The sequence below is a fragment of the Carcharodon carcharias genome, chromosome 31 (assembly GCF_017639515.1).
Source record: "Carcharodon carcharias isolate sCarCar2 chromosome 31, sCarCar2.pri, whole genome shotgun sequence".
Taxonomy (NCBI): domain Eukaryota; kingdom Metazoa; phylum Chordata; class Chondrichthyes; order Lamniformes; family Lamnidae; genus Carcharodon; species Carcharodon carcharias.
In genome coordinates, this window is record NC_054497.1 from 3,859,709 (window position 1) to 3,882,149 (window position 22,441).

General features: G+C 49.2%; 1 protein-coding gene across 2 annotated transcripts in view; it reads left to right on the forward strand.

Moving 5' to 3' along the window:
• Window positions 1-432: 432 nt before the first annotated feature.
• ncf4 (neutrophil cytosolic factor 4) overlaps window positions 433-22,441 on the forward strand; it is a 64,600-nt gene continuing 42,591 nt past the window's right edge. For both annotated transcript variants that reach the window (XM_041177815.1, XM_041177816.1), the window contains exons 1-3: window positions 433-561; window positions 700-784; window positions 8,800-8,953. In XM_041177815.1, the coding sequence (XP_041033749.1) occupies window positions 536-561; window positions 700-784; window positions 8,800-8,953 (265 nt within the window). In that variant the 5' untranslated portion in view covers window positions 433-535. The remainder of the gene's footprint in view (window positions 562-699; window positions 785-8,799; window positions 8,954-22,441) is intronic.

Consider the following 22,441-nt stretch of genomic DNA (forward strand, 5'->3'; position numbering starts at 1 on the left):
CTGTGTTCCTCTCTGCCGATGCTGCCAGACCTGCTGAGTTTTTCCAGGTTATTTTTATGTTTGTTTTGGATTTCCAGCATCCGCAATTTTTATTTTTTTGCTTTTATCTAGGAATTACAAGTCCTTTCACCCTGCAGCTGATGCTCCAATTATACCTGACCGAGAGGCACCTGCAGAAACTCCACCCTGCAATTTACAGACTTCTCCAATTTATAGATAACTATCTCAAAAAAAAACCAGAATATCCAGTCCGGGGGGAAAACAAAACAGGTCAGGTGACAGGGCCTCTGATTGGAAAACTGGTTTCAGACTCAGCTGCGGCTGACAAAGTAGTGAATTTGTTTCTTCGTGTCGGTACTTAGTCACCGTTTATATATAGAAGAGCCAACTAGCTCCCCAAAAGCGGAATGCTCTGCTGAAGCTTGCTCTTCTGGTCACACTTCCTCAAATCTGGTTTCAACCTTACAAAAGGCACTTGTAAATCATTTTGCTCGTTTATCTCACTGCTTTCCCTGGCGCAGTGCCGGCAGCAGAGATGCAGCGACAATTGAGGGAAGAGAGGTAAGGAGCAGGCGAAGCCAGGTTCACCGGCTTCTGCCCCCGAGGGTTTGGCTGGGGCATTCCGGGGCTGAGTCAGAGGGGCAGGGTTGCAAGCAGGATAATCAGGCAGAAGCTTAAGATCTCTCTTTCTCGTTTCAGCGATTACGATCAGCTTCCTGATGATGTGCCTATCTCTGGCCACATCGCCGATACAGAGCAGAGCAAAGGGTTCAACAGCCACTTTGTGAGTATTCTAACTCTTTGAGGGGCAAGGTCAAGGTGGGGGGTGGTGCTGTGTGTGATTTTGTGTGAGCATACAGCAGCCAATGTGTGCACAGCAAGCTCCCTCAAGCAGCAGTGAGCTGACTGCAAATTTAAGGAAGGTGGGTCAGAGGAGCTTGGCTAGACTGGTTCCTGGAATGAACCTGGAATTATGAGAAATCGAACGTATGAGGAAAGGTTGGGCAGGCTGGGCTTGTTGGCACTGGAGTTCAGAGGAGATTCACCAGGATGTTGCCTGGGATGAAACATTTAAGTTATGAAGAGAGGTTGGATAGACTTGGGTTGTTTTCGTTGGAGCAGAGAAGACTGAGGGGCGACCTGATCGAGGTTATGAGGGGCACGGACAGGGTGGATAGGGAGCAGCTGTTCCCCTTAGTTGAAGGGTCAGTCATGAGGGGACATAAGTTCAAGGTGAGGGGCAGGAGGTTTAGGGGAGGTTCTGTAGAAAAACTTTTTTACCCAGAGGGTGGTGAGGGTCTGGAATGCGCTGCCTGGGAGGGTGGTGGAGGCGGGTTGCCTCACATCCTTTAAAAAGTACCTGGATGAGCACTTGGCACATCATAACATTCAAGGCTATGGGCCAAGTGCTGGTAAATGGGGTTAGGTAGGTAGGTCAGGTTTTTCTCATGTGTCGGGTGCAGATTTGATGGGCCGAAGGGCCTCTTCTGCACTGTGTGATTCTGTGATTCTGTGAGTGAGGGGTGATTTGATTGAAGTTTATAAGATCCTGACCAGCCTTGACAAGGTGGACATGGAAAGGATGTTTCCTCTTGTGGGTGAGTCCAGAACTAGGGGGCTCTGTTTTAAAATTATGGGTCGCCCTTTTAGGACCGAGATGAGGAGAAATTTTTTCTCTCAGAGGGTTGTGCAACTTTGGAACTCTGCATCATAAGGTGGTGGAGGTGGAGTCATTGACTATTTCTAAGGCAGAGGTAGATAGATTCTTGTTGGGCATGGGAATTAAAGGTTATCGGAGACAGGTGGGAACGTGGAATTCGAAACACAAACAGATCAGCCATGATCTTATTGAATGACGGAGCAGGCTCGAGGGGCCGAATGGCCTACTCCTGCTCTTATTTCTAATGTTCGTACGAATGGCCATCTTCTGGTGATGTTGGCTAAGGGGAGGGACGTTGGGCTGGAGAAATCCGCTGCGCATCTCAACTGGAGCCATGGGATCTTTGACATCCACCCAAAACAGGGCCTCAGTTTAATGGAAAATTTGAACAGAAAGTGCCGGAAAGACTCAGAGGCCTGAATTTTACCTTTGGTGGGCACGCCCGATCGGCAGCTGACCCCGATTTCACTCTGGCTGCCGGGGTGTTGCGGGGGTGGTGGGGGTGGGGGCGGGTGGGGTGTGTGGGGGGGGTGGGGGCGGGTGGGGTGTGTGGGGGGGGTGGGGGCGGGTGGGGTGTGTGGGGGGGGTGGGGGGGTGGGGGTGGCGTGGGGGGGTGGGGGGGGGAGGGGGGTGTCGGGGGAGAGGAGGGGTGGGTGTGGGGGGGGTGGTGGGGGTGGGGGGGGTGGTGGGGGTGGTGGGGGTGGGGGTGTGGGGGGGGTGGGGGGGGAGGGGGGTGTCGGGGGAGAGGAGGGGTGGGTGTGGGGGGGGTGGTGGGGGGTGGGGGGGGTGGTGGGGGTGGGGGGGGTGGTGGGGGTGGGGGGATGGTGGGGGTGGGGGGGGGTGGGGGGGTGGTGGGGGTGGGGGTGTGGGGGGGGTGGTGGGGGGTGGGGGGGGGTGGGGGGGGCTGGGGGGGGTGGTGGGGGTGGGGGGGGAGGAGGGTGTCGGGGGTGGGGGTGGGGGTGTGGGGGGGGTGGTGGGGGTGGGGGGGGGTGGGGGGGGTGGGGGGGGGTGGGGGTGTGGGGGGGGGTGGGGGGGTGGGGGGGGTGGGGGGTGGCGTGGGGGGGTGGGGGGGAGGGGGGTGTCGGGGGAGAGGAGGGGTGGGTGTGGGGGGGGTGGTGGGGGTGGGGGTGTGGGGGGGGTGGGGGGGTGGGGGGGGTGGGGGTGGCGTGGGGGGGTGGGGGGGAGGGGGGTGTCGGGGGAGAGGAGGGGTGGGTGTGGGGGGGGTGGTGGGGGGTGGGGGGATGGTGGGGGTGGTGGGGGTGGGGGTGTGGGGGGGTGGTGGGGGTGGGGGGATGGTGGGGGTGGGGGGGGTGGTGGGGGTGGGGGGGTGGTGGGGGTGGGGGGATGGGGGGGGTGGGGGGGGTGGGGGTAGGGGGGGAGGGGGGTGTGGGGGGGGTGGTGGGGGTCGGGGGGTGGGGGGGTGGTGGGGGTGGTGGGGGTGGTGGGGGTGGTGGGGGTGGGGGGATGGTGGGGGTGGGGGGGGGTGGTGGGGGTGGGGGGGTGGTGGGGGTGGGGGGATGGTGGGGGTGGGGGGGGTGGGGGGGGTGGTGGGGGTGGGGGGGGTGGTGGGGGTGGGGGTGGGGGGGTGGGGGGGTGGTGGGGGTGGGGGGGGTGGGGGTGGGGGGGTGGGGGTGGGGGGGGTGTCGGGGGAGAGGAGGGGTGGGTGTGGGGGGGGTGGTGGGGGTGGGGGTGTGGGGGGGGTGGTGGGGGTGGGGGGGTGGTGGGGGTGGGGGGGTGGGGGTGGGGGGGGGTGTCGGGGGAGAGGAGGGGTGGGTGTGGGGGGGGGGGTGGGGGTGGGGGGATGGTGGGGGTGGGGGGGGTGGGGGGGGTGGTGGGGGTGGGGGTGTGGGGGGGGCTGGGGGGGTGGTGGGGGTGGGGGGTGGTGGGGGTGGGGGGGTGGGGGTGGGGGGGGGTGTCGGGGGAGAGGAGGGGTGGGTGTGGGGGGGGTGGTGGGGGTGGGGGTGTGGGGGGGGTGGTGGGGGTGGGGGGTGGTGGGGGTGGGGGGGTGGGGGTGGGGGGGGGTGTCGGGGGAGAGGAGGGGTGGGTGTGGGGGGGGGGTGGGGGTGGGGGGATGGTGGGGGTGGGGGGGGTGGGGGGGTGGTGGGGGTGGGGGTGTGGGGGGGGTGGGGGGGTGGTGGGGGTGGGGGGTGGTGGGGGTGGGGGGGTGGGGGTGGGGGGGGGGTGTCGGGGGAGAGGAGGGGTGGGTGTGGGGGGGGTGGTGGGGGTGGGGGGATGGTGGGGGTGGGGGGGGTGGGGGTGTGGTGGGGGTGGGGGGGGTGGGGGGGGCTGGGGGGGTGGTGGGGGTGGGGGTGTGGGGGGGGTGGTGGGGGTGGGGGGGTGGTGGGGGTGGTGGGGGTGGGGGGATGGTGGGGGTGGTGGGGGTGGGGGGGTGGGGGTGGGGGGGGGTGGGTGGTGTTGTGGGGGGAGAGGGCGGGCGATGGGCGTCTCCATGGGCGTGGGTGTGCGCTGCGAGAGAGCTCCCTGAAGGCAGACAGCTGCCTTAGGGAACTGTAGGCCCAAGGAAGATAAAATAAAGGATTTAAAAGCCGGGGGGGGGGGTGGAAAAAAGCATCACAATCAGCCACCTGAAAGCGTAGCTGATAAAAATGCTACCCGCGGACACTTATTTGTATTTTATTGCACCACCGGAATCTCATCCCGCCCGGGGACGAGTTTCGATGAAAAATGCAAAGGCCGATTCACCAACTGTGAGGTTGGTCGGGCCACCGAGAAATCAGAGACAATTGCGCCGTCAATGGGCTTATTTGGCCTCTTAATTGTCGGCGGGCGCGCACCCGGCGAATGAAATATGGCGCGAGCGTGTGCTGACCTCGGGCGCTCGCCCGGCACCTTCTCGCCCGGTTTTATGCCCGATCGGGTCTTGCTGTAAAACTCTGCCCAGGAGGTCTGGCAGGATCTGCGGAGAGAGAGAGAGAAACAGAGTTAACTCCCGCTGTGAAGTCGAAGGTCGGTGTGGAAATGGGAGTGGTTCCCGCTGCGGGTGAGGGGAGGTGTGTGTGGGTGGGTGGGTAGGGGGGGTGCGGTTTGGTGGGGTTGTGGAACGGCTGAACGCAGGCAATCCTGAGCCGTTCAGTGCATGACTTATTCATCCTTGTGCACCACGGCGAATCTGGTGGTGGTGGGGGGTGGACAATAAGCCTCCCTCCCCACTGCTACCTCATGGGGGAGGTCCGGACGCCATACTTAAAGGGCACTTGGACTGCCTTTCACCGCTCCCCTCTTAGCCCACCTCCCAGATCCAGCCTCCGCTCCACACTTCCACCCTACCCGCGCTCTCCAACACCCCCCCCAGCCCCCAACCACCTTCCCCAACTTCCAGCCCTGGCACAGCTTGTGCTATTAGCCTCTGACATTGGTGAAGTAATGAGCGGCCCTCAAGAAGGCCAAAGCAGCGTCAACTGACCACAAAGTGAAGAAGTGGAAGAAGTGAAGCTCTCCAGGAGCTCGCCACTTCTAGACACTCCTAAAAGGGAATGTTCTAATTCACCCCTCCCCCACCCCCCCAACTTGGCTGGGGGCTTCATTCTGGTGAGCTGGCCTTTTAATGAGCGTGCGCAACATGCGAAAGGGCTTCCTGGCATTGTTTGTCGGGAATCTCGACCCGCCTTTAACCCGCCTTTAAAGTCCCGAGAGCCGGAATTCCCACAGTTTATCTGGACGTCGGGAAACTGTTTTTTTTGGCCTCACACCAAATTACGTTCTTCCGCCCACCCCACTTCTGGCTGCTGGCCGACTCATCCCAACGTTTCGAGCTGAGTATGACTCTTCAGTCATACTGGACTCAAAGCGTTAACTCTGTTTCTCTCTCCATAGATGCTGCCAAACCGGCTGCGTTTTTCCAGCATTCTTTCTGGGTTTTTTTTTATTTCGGATTTCCAGCGTCTGCAGTATTTTGCTTGTTTCTTTGGCTTAATGTCTGCTCCGTCACTCAGTAAGATCATGGCTGATCTTCTTCCACAACTTCACTTTCCTGCCCAATCCGCATATCCCTTGATACCATTTTTTTTCCTATGGACATCACTGGCAAGGCCGGCATTCATTGCCCATCCCGAGTTGCCCTTGAACTGAGTGGCTTGCCAGGGCCATTTCAGAGGGCAGTTAAGAGTCAGTCACATTGCTGTGGGCCTGGAGTTACATGTAGGCCAGACCAGGTAAGGATGGCAGATTTCTTTCCATGAACGACATTAGTGAACCAGATGGGTTTTTATGGCAATTGATAATAGTTGTCATCGTCTTTGTATTCCACATTGCGTTAATTGATTTTAAATTCCACATCTATGCGCTGCATTTTGCGAGGCCTTCTCCACCTTCAAACCTTCCAGTAGGAGAGCTGTAATATTCGGCCCTGTGTGATTCTGAGCAAGATGGCCACAATAGTGTTGCAATGATTTTACTGGCCCAATGATGCAGAGAATATGAGTTAGTCGCTCTAGTACAGAACTTGAGTCTTACTGAGAAAAAAGAGACATGCTGACAAAGCTTCTCATCTTGACAGAGTCTCAAGAATACCAAATATCAAAAGGAGCAAAAGTTTACAGTGTGTGAGAAAAGGGCGTTGATTGGTTGGCAAGTTGACTCTGATTGGTCGAGGCATTGCCATGGAGAATGCACCAGGGAGCCATTGTCCCCTCCTGCTGCATTCAAAAGAGGCGCAATGTCTGGACTTATTCCTTTTTCCTGCAGAGGACAGGTCCCTCTACGTATGAATCTATGTAGCTTCTGGCAAGTGTGAGCTGCGCATTGTGAATCCGACCAACAGCCCTAAATTGGTTATTAGTGTAATTCGCGGCGCACTCGGGATTGTGCAGCAAGTGCTGTCCAACCATGGAATCACATCTAAACATCGGAGATTAGATTCTGAGTTTTGCAAGCATAGATTGGTTGAGTCTGGTCAGTGTGGCGAACAGCCAAAGGGTCGTGCTGTTTGATACAATCCAACAATCGCTGAGGCGTATGGCCTACATGTCTGGCATCGCGCCGGCTGACAAATTCATATACCACTTTGCTCACCTGTGTGGCAGGCAGGACATCGTTTTCTGTTCATGGAAAATACCACTCGGTGTTGCCGCTGCTTAGTAGCAGCGTGAAACGGCCGGCTTCACCTGAGGCTCAAATTTTTGAGATACTTCAACCTTCCAGGGTAATTTGAGGTAGACTTGGGGCAATTTTCGGGTCCTAAAGTGACGGCCTTAGGCCCGGTCATGAGTATGTGCGGCACATAGAGAGCAATGATCTGATTGTGTACGAGTTAAAATCCTATCGTAGCGGGTTGCAAATTTGAATTCATCTTTTAAAATAAGCTCAGCAAATAAAAAAGCTGGGATCAGTGTGAGTTATCACAAAGCTGTCAGACTGTTGTAAAAAAACCCATCTGGTTTACTCACGTTCTTTTGGGAAGGAAATCTGGCCTATCTGGTCTGGCCTACACGTGACTCCAGACCCACAGCAATGTGGTTGACCCTTAACCGCCCTCTGAAATGGCCCTAACTGGCCAGCTTTGTGGGAACATCTTCACCACATGGACTGTAGCAGTTCATGAAGAAAACCCACCCACCTCTCCAAGGGGCAAATATAAAGATGGACAATAAACATCAACCTTGCCAGTGATACCCAGATCCCAAGACTGAATAAAGCTGCCTTCTTCAGTGGTCACCTACTTTATTCTTTATTCTCTCCATTGCTCTCAGGTGTGAGGCCTACTTTCCTCTGAAGCCTGCTGGGAGTTTAGCTGGACGTCATCAACCTCACAGCCTGTTCACATTACTTCAGTGTCTCATCTTGTTTATTTTCTTAAAGCAAGATAGAATTCTTTATGAAAGCTGATTTCTGTTGTTATATTAATTATTAATTTGAACACTCCAGGCCATTGAGCCACACCTCATAAGTAAGCATCAGCTGAATTAAGATGCCATTACCAAGAGCAGAGCCAATGCCAGGTCTCCCATTTTCCCACTGGCAGCTGCCTTCCTTTGTCAAAACAGCTCGACTTTCAGTGAAGTGACATCTCCTCACCTCACATTCCCCTCCTCCCGTCCCTCTCCCCTCTCCTCCCTTCTTTTTCCATCTCCCCTCCTCATCACCAATCCCTCACCTTCCTGCCCTCCCCTCTCCTCTCCCCCTCACTCTGATACCCCCTTCGCTGCCTTCCTGACCCTCTCCCCTGCTCTTCTCCACTCCCTCCCCAACCCTCCTCTCTGTCCCTCCGCTGACCTCCTCGCTTAGCTTCGCCTCTCCTTTCCTCCCCTCTCGTTCCCCACCTTCCTTGTTTATCCCTCCCCTTTCAGCTCCTGCCCTGCCCTCCCCTCCCTCCTCCTCTCATTCTCTTTGTCCCTCCCTCCCTTTTTCTCCTCTGGAGAATTGTTCCAGTGCCCCCTACTTCAACCAATCCTCAAATTTGCAGCCAGTTTTTCGACCTACCCGACCTTGCCCTCTCCTTACACCCATACAAGTGCCCCTCCCAGCAGAGTTTCCGAGACAGAACCAGGCACAGGGTGGGTCTCCTCCGAGACCAGGGCTGCTCACGCCAATTGCAATGCCCCTTGGTACCACCCTGGCTGAGGTCAACGATCTGAGCCCAGACTAGAGGCTGAAGCTGGTCCCAATAACTGAATGCCTCACACACTTTGAGGGTGACAGTGGCATTGTGTTGATGTCACTGGGCTAACAATCCAGAGTCCCAGGCTAATGCACTGGGGGACACAGGTTCAAATCCCACCTTGGCAGCTGGTGGAACTTAAATTCGATCAATAAAACTGGAATACAAAGCTAGTCTCAGTAATGGTGACCAAGAATCCATTGTCAATTGTTGTAAAAACCCATCTGGTTCACTAATGCTCCTTTGGGGAAGGAAATCTGCCATTCTTACCTGGTCTGGTCTACATAATGTGGTTGACTCTTAACTGCCCTCTGAAATGGCCTAGCAAGCCATTCAGTTCAAGGAGATAATTAGGGATGGGCAACAAATGCTGGCCTTGCCAGTGATGCCCACATCCCACAAAAGAATAAAGGAAAATAATTTTGCCCTGGGAAGCTCCTGCCCAGGAGTTTGGTATTTGATGTGTGTTTCCAATAGGGATAACATGATCTTTTCAATAAGATTGACTTTGTCTTTCCTGCAGGTCTTTACAATTCAGGTGAAGCAGAAAGGTGGTGGCAAGTATTTCATATTTCGCCGCTATCGGCAGTTTCATAACCTTCAGGTTAAACTACAGGAGAAATTCAGTCTGGAGAACTACAAGAACTCCTACACCTGTGACTTGCCCACACTACCAGGTAAGAAGACACTACTGCTGAGACACCACACAGCAGTCTGGTAGAAGCTACTAAGAAGTCTTTATTAACAGAACTGAACTCTGTACATATTTACAGTAGCGGGTACAGTTATGGAGAGGGCTTCATGGCAAGTCCTTACATGTTGCTACCTAGCTCTACACTGCCAACCTAAGCTCTGGGTCAGGTGACTTCTTCCATCACCACTGGGCAGTCCTGGACTCAGTCCTAGGTTGACTCTTAATGTTCCAGACCCTCTTACTACAGCAACATCCCCACTCCTGTCAATGGGATATTCCCATTCTGCTCTCCATATATGATATGGAGGAACCAGAGAAGGTGCAAAGATTTACAAGGATGATACCAGAACTGAGAGGTTATAACTACTGGGACAGCCCGAACAGGAGTTGCCCTGGAAATAAGGCTGAGGCGTGACTTGATAGAAGCCTTTGAGGCTATGAAGTGGGGAGATAGAGAGAAGATGTTTCCACTTGTGGGGAAGACCAAAGCTAGGGTCCATAGATAAAGGATAGTCATTCATAAATCCTACCCTAAAGTCCAATCCACTATATAAATATATAAGCACTTGCTACCGACTTCCTATTGATCTATTTGCCTGTGCTGTGCTTTGGATATGAGAAAGTGCTGATTCAAAAGGGTGTCCAAGTTGGAGAGTGTACGCCACATGATCAGAGATTACAGAAGTAATGAATGACGCATGGCTACCAGGTGTTTATAATAGTTTTGTTCATGTGATTATGCTCAGGCAGAATCCACTCAGCCATGAAGCCATTGGGTGGAGACAATCCTCCTTGCTTAGCCAAAGGTCACGGTTTACAGTCTTGTTTCTCCCCACCTTCCTTAATAACATTCTTCTTTAAAATATATTACATGTCAGATAAAGTCACAATTATCACATCCCTCCCCCTTCACTCAGAAATACATTTTATATTTACAATTACAATATCCTCAAAATGGCTACTTACACTGATAAATAATTTACAAATTCAGTCTTTCTGCGGGTTTCCTTATGCGTGTAGAGCATCTCAGCTCTACAACTCCCGATGCCTTGCCAGGAACCTCCTTTTCCTGAGTTGCCTGAACATCAGGTGATTCGGTATGGTTCCTGCAGATCTGTATCCTCCACTCTTGACGCAACATCAGATATGCCTGTACTGGTTTGAGTTCTCCTAGCAGGAAACACTGACCTGGTCGTGAACACTGGCGGAATCTTTTCTTGGTGCATTGTTCCTTAGATGATCACATGTCTGTAAGATTGGGCCTTCCACCTCCATGTGGTAAGATCGAGGTCCAGTCACTGCAGTGATTTCACCCGGTAACAGCTGTGGTCCTTCTCCAAAGTTCTTCACATACACCGTTTCTTCGAAGGTAAATTTCCTCTCACGACTTTACCAGTCATGTCTAATTTTCTGACATCCCTGACTCCTAACCACCTTCCCCCCCTAGACTCAGCAGTATTAAGGTCAATCTCATCCTGAGACAGCATTTCATCAATAATTCCGCAGCTGTGACACCTGCTGTTGTGTGAGGGGTAGTCCTATAATGGATAAGAAAGTGCACTGGCTTGGTTGCCAAGGCGTGTCCAGTTAGCTTTCTCATGCCTGTCTTGAATGTTTGAACCGCCCTTTCCGCCAGTCCGTTTGAGGAAGGGTGGTACGGTGAAGCTCTTATACAATTGATACCGTTGACTCTGATAAACCGCTGAATCTCAGCGCTCGTAAATACCATGCCAATATCAGAAACGACTACTTCTGGTAGTCCGTTAATGGCAAAACTCTGACATAACTTTTCAGTTGTAGCAGAAGATGTTGGTGACTTCACCTGATATACATCCATCCATTTTGAGTGGGCATCCACAATGAGCAGAAATGTTCCCATGAAAGGTCCCACATGGTCAATGTGTAAATGTACCCATGGTCTTCCTGGCCACTCCCAAGGGTGTAACAGAGCTGTTAAATGTAACTTTGGCAGTTGCTGACGTTACACACAATTCTTCACTAAAGATGACACAAAGCTGGGTGGGAGGGAGAGCTGTGAGGAGGATGCAGAGATGCTTCAGTGTGATTTGGACAAGCTGAGTGAGTGGGCAAATGCATGGCACATACAGTATAATGTGGATAAATGTGAGGTTATCCACTTTGGTAGCAAAAACAGGAAGGCAGATTATTATCTGAATGGCTATAAATTAATAGAGGGGAGTGTGCAATGAGGCCTCGTACACCAATCGCTGAAGGTAAGCATGCAGGTGCAGCAGACGGTAAAGAAGGCAAATGGTATGTTGGCTTTCATAGCGAGAGGATTTGAGTACAGGAACAGGGATGTCTTGCTGCAGTTATACAGGGCCTTGGTGTGACCACACCTGCAATATTGTGTGCAGTTTTGGTCTCCTTATCTGAGGAAGGATGTTCTTGCTATAGAGGGAGTGCAGCGAAGGTTTACCAGACTGATTCCTGGGATGGCGGGACTGACATATGAGGAGAGATTGGGTCGGTTAGGATTATATTCGCTGGAGTTCAGAAAAATGAGGGGGGATCTCATAGAAACCTATAAAATTCTAACAGGACCAGACAGGGTAAAGGCAGGAAGGATGTTCCCAATGGTGGGGGAGTCCAGAACCAGGGGTCACAGTCTGAGGATATGGGGTAGACCATTTAGGACTGAGATGAGGAGAAATTTCTTCACCCAGAGAGTGGTGAGCCTGTGGAATTCGCTACCACAGAAAGTAGTTGAGATCAAAACATTGTATGTTTTCAAGAAGGAGTTAGATATAGCTCTTGGGGTGAAAGGGATCAAAGGATTTGGGGAGAAAGCAGGAGCAGGCTATTGATTGGATGATCAACCATGATCATGATGAATGGCAGAGCAGGCTCAAAGGGCCAAATGGCCTACTCCTGCTCCTATTTTCTATGTCTATGTCTAAACTCCCTATTTCACCCTCCATTCCAGGCCACCATCGGTAGTTGCAAGCTATGGTCTACATTCAGGATATTCCTGGATGTGTGCTGTGTAGTTCAGTTAACAATGGCTCCCTTCCCTTTGGAGGTACTATCACTCAAGCTCCCCACAATATGATGCCATCTTGACTGGTTATTTCATGTCTTCTGCTGAAGTACTGTTTCATTTTGTCAGATACGGGCACCAACCATGTAACAATTGTTCTCGTACTTGCAACAGGACTGGGTCCCGACTTTCCCAGCCTCTGATCTGTCGAGCACATACTGGCAAGGAATCTAAGAAATTTAGCAATGAAACAAGTTCCTGTGGAACTGGGACTTCTTCATCATTTTCTTGTAAAGGCAAATGATAAGTGCATCGGAATTTGCGATTTGACTGCCAGGCCTATGTACAAAAGTCTACTCATATACTGCCAGGATTAAAGCCCATCGTTGTATTCTTTCTGAGGCTATGGGTGGTATAGCCTTGTCTTCGCTGAACAATCCTAGCAATGGCTTGTGGTCTGAAACAATAGTAAAATGGTGGCCATGTATGTACTGATGAAATTTCTTGACACCAAAGATGATGCACAGGCCTTTTACTATCTACAAGTATCCCTTTTCCACTGTGGTGAGCGTTCCTGATATGTATCCTATGGGCTGTTCTGTAGCCATCGTCCATCCAATGAGAGAGCACTGCTCCCATTCCATAGGGCAATGCGTCACATGTCAGCAGCAATTCTTTTCTCTGGTCATAATGTACCAATAGGTTGAATGAGTGCAGCAATTGTTTGACCTTTATGAAAGTTTCTTTCTGGGGAGCCTCCCAAGACCAACGTTGGTTCTTTTCGAGTAGAGAATGCAGGGGCGCCAACAGTGTAGATAAATTGTGTAAGAACTGCCCATAATAGTTGATCATTCCTAGAAATGATTTGAGCTCGGAGGTGTTCTTTGGCACAGGTGCCTCTCTTTCACCTCAGCTGGGTGGAGGCCCTGTGAATCTACCCAGTGGCCCAAATAGACTACCTCCCACACTTGGAATGTGCTTTTTTTTTAAACGCACTCCAGCCTGCAAGAAATGTTTTAAGACTTCTTTTAAGTTTGCCAAATGCTTTTTCAGTGAATCCTGTCACCAAAACATCATCTGAATAGACTACAACCTGGGGCTGTCCCTGCAGTAAACTTTCCATTGTTCTCTGGAAGATGGCGCAAGCTGAGGCAATGCCAAAAGACAGTTGTGTATATTGGTACAAGGCTTTGTGGATATTAATTGTGACAAATTCCCAGGAGGCATTATCTACCTCTGATTGTTGATAAGCATGACTCATGTCAAGCTTCATGTCAGTGGTTCCAGCTTGGCATACAGGTCTTCAATTTTTGATATGGGGTGTCTGTCTTGCTTGACTGCTTTATGAACTGTCAATTTGTAGTCTCCACAAATGTGGATGCTTTGGTCGGGTTTAAAGGTGGGGGCTATGGGCACTGCCCATTCTGAGAACTGCACAGGTTGTATAACGCTCAGTTTTTCTAGTCTGTCCAGTTTGGTGTGGACCTTTTCTCGCAGTGTGTAAGGTATTGGTCTCACCTTCATGAATTGGGGGGGGTTGCCTCTTGATCCTCATGAATTTTTGCCTGCAGCCCCTGGATCTTCCCAAGTTCGTCCTTGAAGACTGTGGAGTACTTTACAAGTAGCTCTGGTATCCCACTTGCTCCAACTGGAAAATTTCAGCCCATTCTAACTTAATCTCCTTTAGCCAGTTTTGTCCCAGGAGGCTTGGCCCCTCACCTGCTGCCACCTTCAAAGCTGGCTTTGCCAATTGGCTTCTGTAATAGACAGTTACTCTGCTTATGCCTTTGACTTGAATGTCTTCACCCGTGTATGTTTTTAATTGGGAAGCTGTTTCTTCTCAATTTAATTGATGTTCCCCATTATTCAGATATCTGAAGGCATGTCCACCAATTAGCTCTTGCGTCTACTCCCATTCTAACAGGCCTGCCATTTACTTTCGCTGTTACATATATTGGTTCTGTCTTTCCAGCCTTCAAATTAAACAATGAGTAAATATCTGAATTTGTTGCTTCACGCTTTTCTACATTGGAAATCACACTGGCTTTTTTCTTCTGTTTAAATGGCTGCTTGACTCTTTCCTTGCACTGTCTCATTATGTTTCATTTCTACGACAATAAAAACATTCAATTTTTTTTAAACTGCCAATTGTTAAAAGACTGATTGTTTCTACCTTTATTGAAATTATTTCTTGTTTTTGCTTCTAAGTTATTTTTTCTCATCTTCCTGCTAGCGGGGGCTATTCCTCTCCGCAGAGTCTTGCATTTTTGCGCCCTCTTTGGCTGGGGTTTCCTGTCCGATGTGGAGGATAGCACCATTTTGCGCGCCCTGTATTGTTTTTGAATCTCTCACTGTGCTTTCCGTGGCCAGTGTTATCTCTAACGCTTTACTGAAATCCAAATTTGTTTCGGAGAATAATCGCTTCTGAATCGTGTCCTCATTCACACCACATGCTAAACGAGCTCTGAGCTTAAAAACAAAAAAACTGCGGATGCTGGAAATCCAAAACAAAAACAGAATTACCTGGAAAAACTCAGCAGGTCTGGCAGCATCGGCGGAGAAGAAAAGAGCTGACGTTTCGAGTCCTCATGACCCAAAAGAGCTCTGAGCATGTCGTTTAGGGAAGTACCAAACTCACAATATTCCATTAATTGCTTCAAACTTGCCACGTAGCATGCAACTACCTCCCATGGAGCTCCATTTATCGAGTTTGCATTCTTGCGAAGTATGGAACTTTGCATCGTTACTGAGGGCTTTAGTTGAAAATGACCCTTCACGAGGTCCACCAATTCATCAAAATTCTTCGAATCTGGGGCCATTGAACTTCGAATCAAGCCACAGGTTTTATTCACACGTGTACTTAAGAGGATTGCTCGCCTCCTCTCCTGTAACCTCGGTCGCTCGGAAAAAGAACGTGAGACGTTCAACGTAGTGAGAGACCAGTCGTCTGTGGCTGGATGGAAAGGATCAATTCTTTTGAACTGTAGCATTCTGTGAGGGAGTTACTTCGTCAATTTGAATGGAACTTCTACTTAGTTAACTGTGTTCTTCTCTGCAGATGCTGACAGACCTGCTGAGTTTTTCCAGGTATTTTTGTTTTTGTTTCTACTTACAGTTACTGTGCGAGGTACAATGCTGATATCGTATCTCTTGATTTCTGCTGCTAAACTTGTTTTATCCTCATCGCCAGTTTGTTGGATCCTGTGGATTCTCGTCACCTGCTTGTGCGAGTGGTGACTAAGTTGGTACTATTGATAGAGTTGATCAGCAGACACTTCTCAGGTGGAAACTCTTACTTTATTTACAAAGTTACTCAGCAGCAACTGAACATGTGCTTTCACTTCAAACTCTATCTCTATGCTACTGACTACTAACTAGTGAGGTAGCCCACGCTACTCTACTATTGGATACGAAGATCATGTGACCTTAATAACATTCTTCTTAAAGGTATATTACACATCAGATAAAACCGTAACTACCACCTCCACAATCATCACAACCGGACAATTACACCATAGAAATGTATTGGGGGAGAGGTAAGGCCTTATCACATCTTTTAGAAATACCTTAACACCCTTTCACACACAGTAAATGACTTTAAAATCACCGGCCATTGGTATGTAGGTGAGCATGACAGCTACTTTACACACAGAATGATCCACACAAGGACCAAGGTGATGAATGATCACTTACTCTGATTTTGGCATTGGTTGAGGAAGGATTGTTGGCCAGGCCAAACCTTTGCTGTTGCTGGAGTTCCAGAAGGGAAAACCAGTTAAAGTTGGAAATGACTGCTACTGGTCTGAACCGGTCTTATATACCTTAAAATGGAACTCCAGTTTGGACCCGTACCAGTCACTTCCAGGTTTTCCTGTTTTTTTTGTGCTTCTGACCAATGCTGTGGAGTTATTCCCGTCCGGTGGAACAGGCAAAGGAGCCTTGGAAGGAAGTGAGATTTTAACTTGCTTGATAACCTTCTGTTTTTATTCATTCATGGGATGTGGGGCATCACTGACTAGGCCAACATTCATTGCCCATCCCTAACTGAGGGTCAACCACATTGCTGTGTGTCGGGAGTCACATGTAGGCCAGACCAGGTAAGGAAGGCAGATTTCCTTCCCTGAAGGACATTAGTGAACCAGATGGGTTTATATAACAATTGACAATAGTTTCATGGTCATCATTAGACTTTTAATTACAGCTTTTTTAAAAACTCAAATTCCACCCCCTGCCAGGATCCAAACCCAGGTCCCCAAAGCATTACCCTGGGTCTCCAGTCCAATGACGGTACCGCTACACCATTACCTCCCCATTCACTAAGACAGAGTTAAAACCTGACTTAGATTTTAAAGTCGCAGTGTAATGATGGCACCCTCAGTGCTGCACTGCAGTGTCAGCATAAACTGCATGTTCAAGGTACAGCCTATGGGCTTAAATCCACATCTTGCCGATCCCGAGGGAAGATGTCCCACTGAGCCACATCTTGGAGCATCCTGCCAGTTTGAATCGGGTGGCCTGCTCACCCAAACAGAAAAGTGGGTGAATATTGGGAGACAGTGGGAGGGCAGCAGCCCAGAGGTGGGGAAGTATTGTAGCCTGAGCTCATTTTAATTGCTTCCCCACCCAATTTCCACCAGCCAGAGGACAGGTTGGGGGAAAGTTGATTTCAGGGATTATTAATAATAATAATAATCATCATCATCATCATTGTGGTATAATAATAATCATCATAATAAAATAATAAAATAACAGTTATTATTATTAATAATAATATAATAATAATCTCCCAGGGCAATGCCTTGGCCAATCAGAATCAACCTGCATGGTTTGCATTTGAATAAAGCTAGGCAGTTAACTGTTCCACGCTGCATTCTCCATGGCAATGTTTCCACCAATCAGAGTCCACTTGCCAACCAATCTGCACTCTCATCTCATTCTATAATTAAAAGTTATTTACTTGGGAGAGGTGAGAGTTTTGAGTCTTTTTTAAGCCACTCTAGATCCACCACTCTTCCGCACCCCTTACCACCCTCCTGAACCTATCCACCCATAAATACCCAACTTCTTCCAGACTGGTAAACTAGGCTAGTTATCAGTATTGTGCAGGGAGAAACCTGTGATGGAGCTGCATGTGGTCTGATGAGTTAGGTTACCTGCAATAGTAGAGATGGTATGCCCAGGAACCATGCTTGTGAAGCAGTTCAGTAACAAGGAAGAGCTTCTTTTCGCAGATTCATGACTTGTTGGAAGAAACCTTCATGTGAGAAGGAAGGAGGGGCTGAGAAGGCTGGTGACCTTTAGAAGTGAACTTGTTAAGCTCCTGAGAGGATGGATTGCTGTTCGGGGGCTGTAAGGGGTTAGCTAGACCTTAGTAGGTCAACCACTGTTGTCTAAATTCCTTAGGAAACTAGGGAAGAATTTTCCAGAATTATTCCTGCATTGGCTACAGGGTTTCCCCCTGCACAATACTGATAACTAGCCTAGTTTACCAGTCTGGAAGAAGTTGGGTATTTATGGGTGGATAGGTACAGGAGGGTGGTAAGGGGTGCAGAAGAGCGGTGAACCTAGAGTGGCAGTTGGCCAAGGCTGATATCTAGAGCCCTCATGTCCCCACAAAGATAAAGCCAAGCTTAGTGTTTGGCCCATCTTTGGCTGGGCCTTGACCTGATCGTGATGAGGAGCCTGCACAGAGAAAGCCACGCAGGCTTTACACCCGATTTAGGTGGCTACCTGGTACACCTGGTGGATGGGTACACCTGGTACACCTGGTGGATGGGTACACCTGGTACACCTGGTGGATGGGACCATGATAGCCATAGCAACAGAAGGAATGGTAGATCATTCGCTGCCACTTCTGCAACACTAACTTGTAGGGTTGCCAACCCTCCAGGATTGGCCTGGAGTCTCCAGGAATTGAAGATCAATCTCCAGGACACTGCTGTGGGTGCAACCCTGGAGAAAAATCATCGGGACGTTCTAAAAAGATTGCATTTTTTTGTCATTTTTCTTTGAACATTTCTTTTTACCAGATATACAGAAATATTGAAAATGGGGGAAGAAAAAGCTGTTTGGCTGACAGTCAAGCATCACCCGATTGGGCAACGAGTCTCTTTGCTTTCTAATTGGTGTAGGAAGGCCGTGCGTCACTAGGATGGATGTGTTGGCCGACTAATGGCTGGAGCATGGGGGCAAGTCAAGTGGGGAAACCTCCAGGGATACATTTACTTGCAGTTGGTAACCCCGCCCATTTTGCCCAGGCAGTAGGCCTTAAAAATACCACATCCAAGGTGACCAACCGCCCTGTATTTTAAGAGGTTGTCCCGTGTTCTGACTGTTTATCTTGTATCCCTTAAGGGACACTTTTTGCCCCATTTTTCTGGGACAGTCTGTAGGAGACTGAGCCTGGGAGTCTCCACTGTGAGTCTGAGTGAGTCAAACGGGACTGTCAATGAGTCAGCCAGCGAGGAAACTGATGATAATGTTGTGACTCAACAAGGTAAGTTGATTATAAGCCCCCTCCTCCCACCCGTTTTATGGTCTCAAGATCACCAATCCCCACCACCTCCCCTCTCCGCTCTCATATCAACCAACAGCCCCCCCACTAAACAGGCTCTCGCAGTCACCAGCACACCACTCCCCTCTTCCACACCGGTCCCACGGTTGAAGTGTCCCTTATTTTATTCCATAAGATTAGGTCACCCTGAGATGAAGTGAGCTTGAGAACCTTGACAGTCTTTATACTTCGCATTTTTCAATGGAGAGAGTGTGAACATAGGGATCAAATGTGTCACAATATTGCATCATCCAGGGCCCTGCCTCAGTATTTGTCTGATTCGCTGCAAATGTTTCCTTGCCCTAAGCCCATGTCCTTCCATTGCCTGTAAATCCAGTTATCTAATTCTTTTCGAAGTGTTAGGCACACTAGATGGCAGTCTAATACAAAAATGGAGAACCACAAATTCTAATGAATCAATCTTCAATTTGATGGCCTCCCCAGTTTATTACTGGGCCACAACTTCTGAAGGAGTGGCAGTTGGGTCGTGTTGCCTCTCCGCTCAAAAGTTCTTACCTGAAAATCCAGCAGATCCTATCTCGCCCGACCTTCCGACTCAGGCCAGGTGAGATCTGGGCAGTGCAACGCGACTCCGGGCCTAGTGTCGAGGGCTGTAGAGGTGAAGGTAAGTAAACCATGACCCCTTTTTTATGGCACCAGCTGCTGTAAACCAGGTGAGGGTAAAGGTCCAGCCAGGTTGAAAGGTCTTTGACTAGGTGAGTGTATAAGATTAGTGAATGGAATTTTGTCGGGGTGCCGGAGAGGGTTGGGCCTTGGGGTTGGGGAGTGTTGGATCAGTCCTTGGGGGGCTCTGTACAGAATTCTTCTCCATGCTTGCCTTATCAAGCATTCTCATTATTTTCATGTTTGGATCATATTCTTCCTCCCCCACCCACCCATCCTAAACAATTTCCCCCTAATTTTCCCTCAGAGTAAATTCAATGTCCAAGGAAATTACTTTCAAGTTAAACTTGTTAAACTGGAGTACCACATCCAGTTCTGGACACCACAGGTTGGGAAGGATGTGAAGGCATTCGAGAAACTGCAGGAAAGATTCGCAAGACTGGTTCCAGGGATGAAGAACTTCAGTCATGTGGATCGATTGGAGAAATTGGGGCTGTTTTCCTTGGAGACGAGAAAGCTGTGAGGAGATTTGATAGAGATATTCAAAATCACGAGGGGCCTGGACAGAGTGGATCAAAACCATACCCACTGTTGGAAAGAGTGAGAACGAGAGGGCACAGAGTTATGGAGATTGGCAAAAGAAGCAATTATGGAGACATGAGGAGAGATATTCTCACGTAGCGAGTGGTTAAGATGTGAAATGCACTGCCTGAGAGTGTGGTGGAGACAGGTTCACTTGAGGAATTCAAAAGGGAATTGGGTTATTACCTGAAGAGGGAGAATGTGCAGGGTTACAGGGAGAAGGTGGGGGAATGGCACTAGGTGAATTGCTCATTTGGAGAGCTGGTGGAGACATGACAGCCTGAATGGCCTCCTTCTGTGCTGTAATAATTGTAAATTCTGTGAAATTCCATGTTCCATGGATGTTCCAATGTACTTCACTCCTTCCCACTCCATGAGCACAAAAGTCAAGGCCAACACTCCAGTGCAGTACTGAGGGAGTCCTGCACTGTTGGAGGCGCCATCCCTTGGATGAAACATTAAAACCAAGGCCCCTTCTGCCCTCTAAGGTGGATGTAAAAAATCGCATGGCACTACTTTGAAGAAGTGAAAGGGAGCGGCGTCCTGGCCAATATTTATCTCTCAACCAACATCACAAAAACAGACCATCTGGTCATTTTCATATGGCTGTTTGCGGGAGCTTACTGTGCGCAAATTGTTTGCTGCATTTCCTACATTACAACAATGGCTACACTTCAAAGGAATACCTCCTTGGCTGCGTTGGAGGTTGTGAAAGGGGCTACAAATGCAATACCTTCTTGCTCTTTCATGGTTTATGACATACTTCTGAAGTCTTGCCAATGTTGTGAGATAGGCAACCAATTTCCATACAGCAATAAGAAAAATGATTTACTAATCTGGTTCAGTGATGATGATTAATTGCCAAAGAACTGAAGAGAACTTCTTGGCCCTTCTTCTCGGTAGAGCTTTAGAAGTTTTATGACAAGCTGATTGGGGCCTGTTTAATATTTCATCTGAAAGACGTCATTGTCAATACAACAGCCTAGAATATGTGCTTCAGGCAGGATGAATAGCCCACTGCCCTTTGCAAAAGGTCGTGTCAGGTCCTGTACTGGTTACTGTGACTTAGACTAAAAATGGTTTGTCATGTCTGGAATGTGCTGCCTGAAAGGATGGTGGGAGCAGACTCGATAATAACTTCCCAAAGGAAATTGGCTGAATAATTGCAAAGGAAAACATTGTGCAGGGCTGAGGAGAAACTGCACAGGGGTGGGGCTGATTGGATAGCTCTTTCAAGGAGCTAGAACAGGCACAGTGGGCTGAATGGCCTCATTCTGTGTGCGATTCTAGGATTTTTAAGATTTTCCTCAGAATAGTATATTCATTGCAAGTCCTGTCTTCACTCGTTCTCTGCCGGAGGGCCTTAGCTTTTACTGGAAAGATTGAATTATTTTGGAAGTTGATACTCTACTCCCCAACCTTTTCCAAAATGAAAGACCCTTTTGTTCTTGGCATGTGGACAACACTGACAAGGCAGTATTTATTGCCCACCACCATCACCTAACGACTTGAAGAATCAACAATGTAATGTGATAGATTTTTGTAAGGTGAGGGTATTAAGGATTATAGAACAAAGGCTGAAAGATGGAGTCAAGATACTGATCAGCCACAATCCCATTGAATGAGGAAACAGACTTGAGGGCCTGAATAGCCTCTTCCTGTTCCTATAACTGGAGGCACCCATAGCCCTGATCAGAAAGGCGCAGTAGATTCCATTCCCTGGGGGATAGGAGGGAATCAGTTGGGATTTTATAACCAAATGTAGATGTTCGTGGGCATTTTTCTGGTCGCATAAAAAAGTAAAGTTGACTTTACAATTCTACACCAGCCCTCTTTCTCAGCACCTCGCTATTTTTCCTGGAATAACAATTTATTACAATTTTTAGAAAAAGCCCCTAAATTCTTGAACCGGACAAGCCAAACAATGGTGCACTCACATTACCAAACGTTGACTGCCTGTGTTGCAAAGTGTCCTTCATTTTGTAGCCAGATTTGGTTTATGCAGTACCATTGTTTTACACTTGGCTGGATTAAATTCAACTTGTGGCTAATTTTACCCCTTTCCTCTGAATGCTCTACTTACAACATACCTTAGGATTATCTGCAAACTATACCCGCAAATATGTTATGTTCTAGTTATGAACTGGCACTTCTGATGTGAAGCCTTTGTCACTTAAAGAAGACTCTGATCTAGTCTAAGTTGCCTGATCTTGTCATACTGTTCCACTCAGTGAGGTTCAGGACTACTGATCAGTGAAAACAGAAAGTGCTGGAAAACACTCAGCAGGCCCAGCAACATCTGTGGGGAGAGAAACAGAGTTAACGTTTTAGGACAATGAACTTTAACCAGATGCGGAAGATATTAGAGATTAAACGTCTTTAAGCAAGGACAGAGCTGTGATAAGACAGTGGAGTTAGGGTGTGGAAGGGGTGTTAATGTCTTGTCAAATTACATTGTTAGGGTTTGTTAATGTCAATTACATTGTTAGGGTTAAGAGAAACAGGTGTTGGGTATTATTTTTCTTTGAACATGTATAAATAGGGGATTGCTGGGACACTGGGTTGAGTTGGAGGAGCACTGTGAGATTGAACAAGCTAATAAACTCTTTCAAAAAAGAAATGCTCTGTGTCTTGGTTTTGGCTTCACCAACCGGCTTGGATCCTTTAAACAGTGGGGTGAGGGGTGGGGGGGTGGGGGGGGGGGTGTGGGT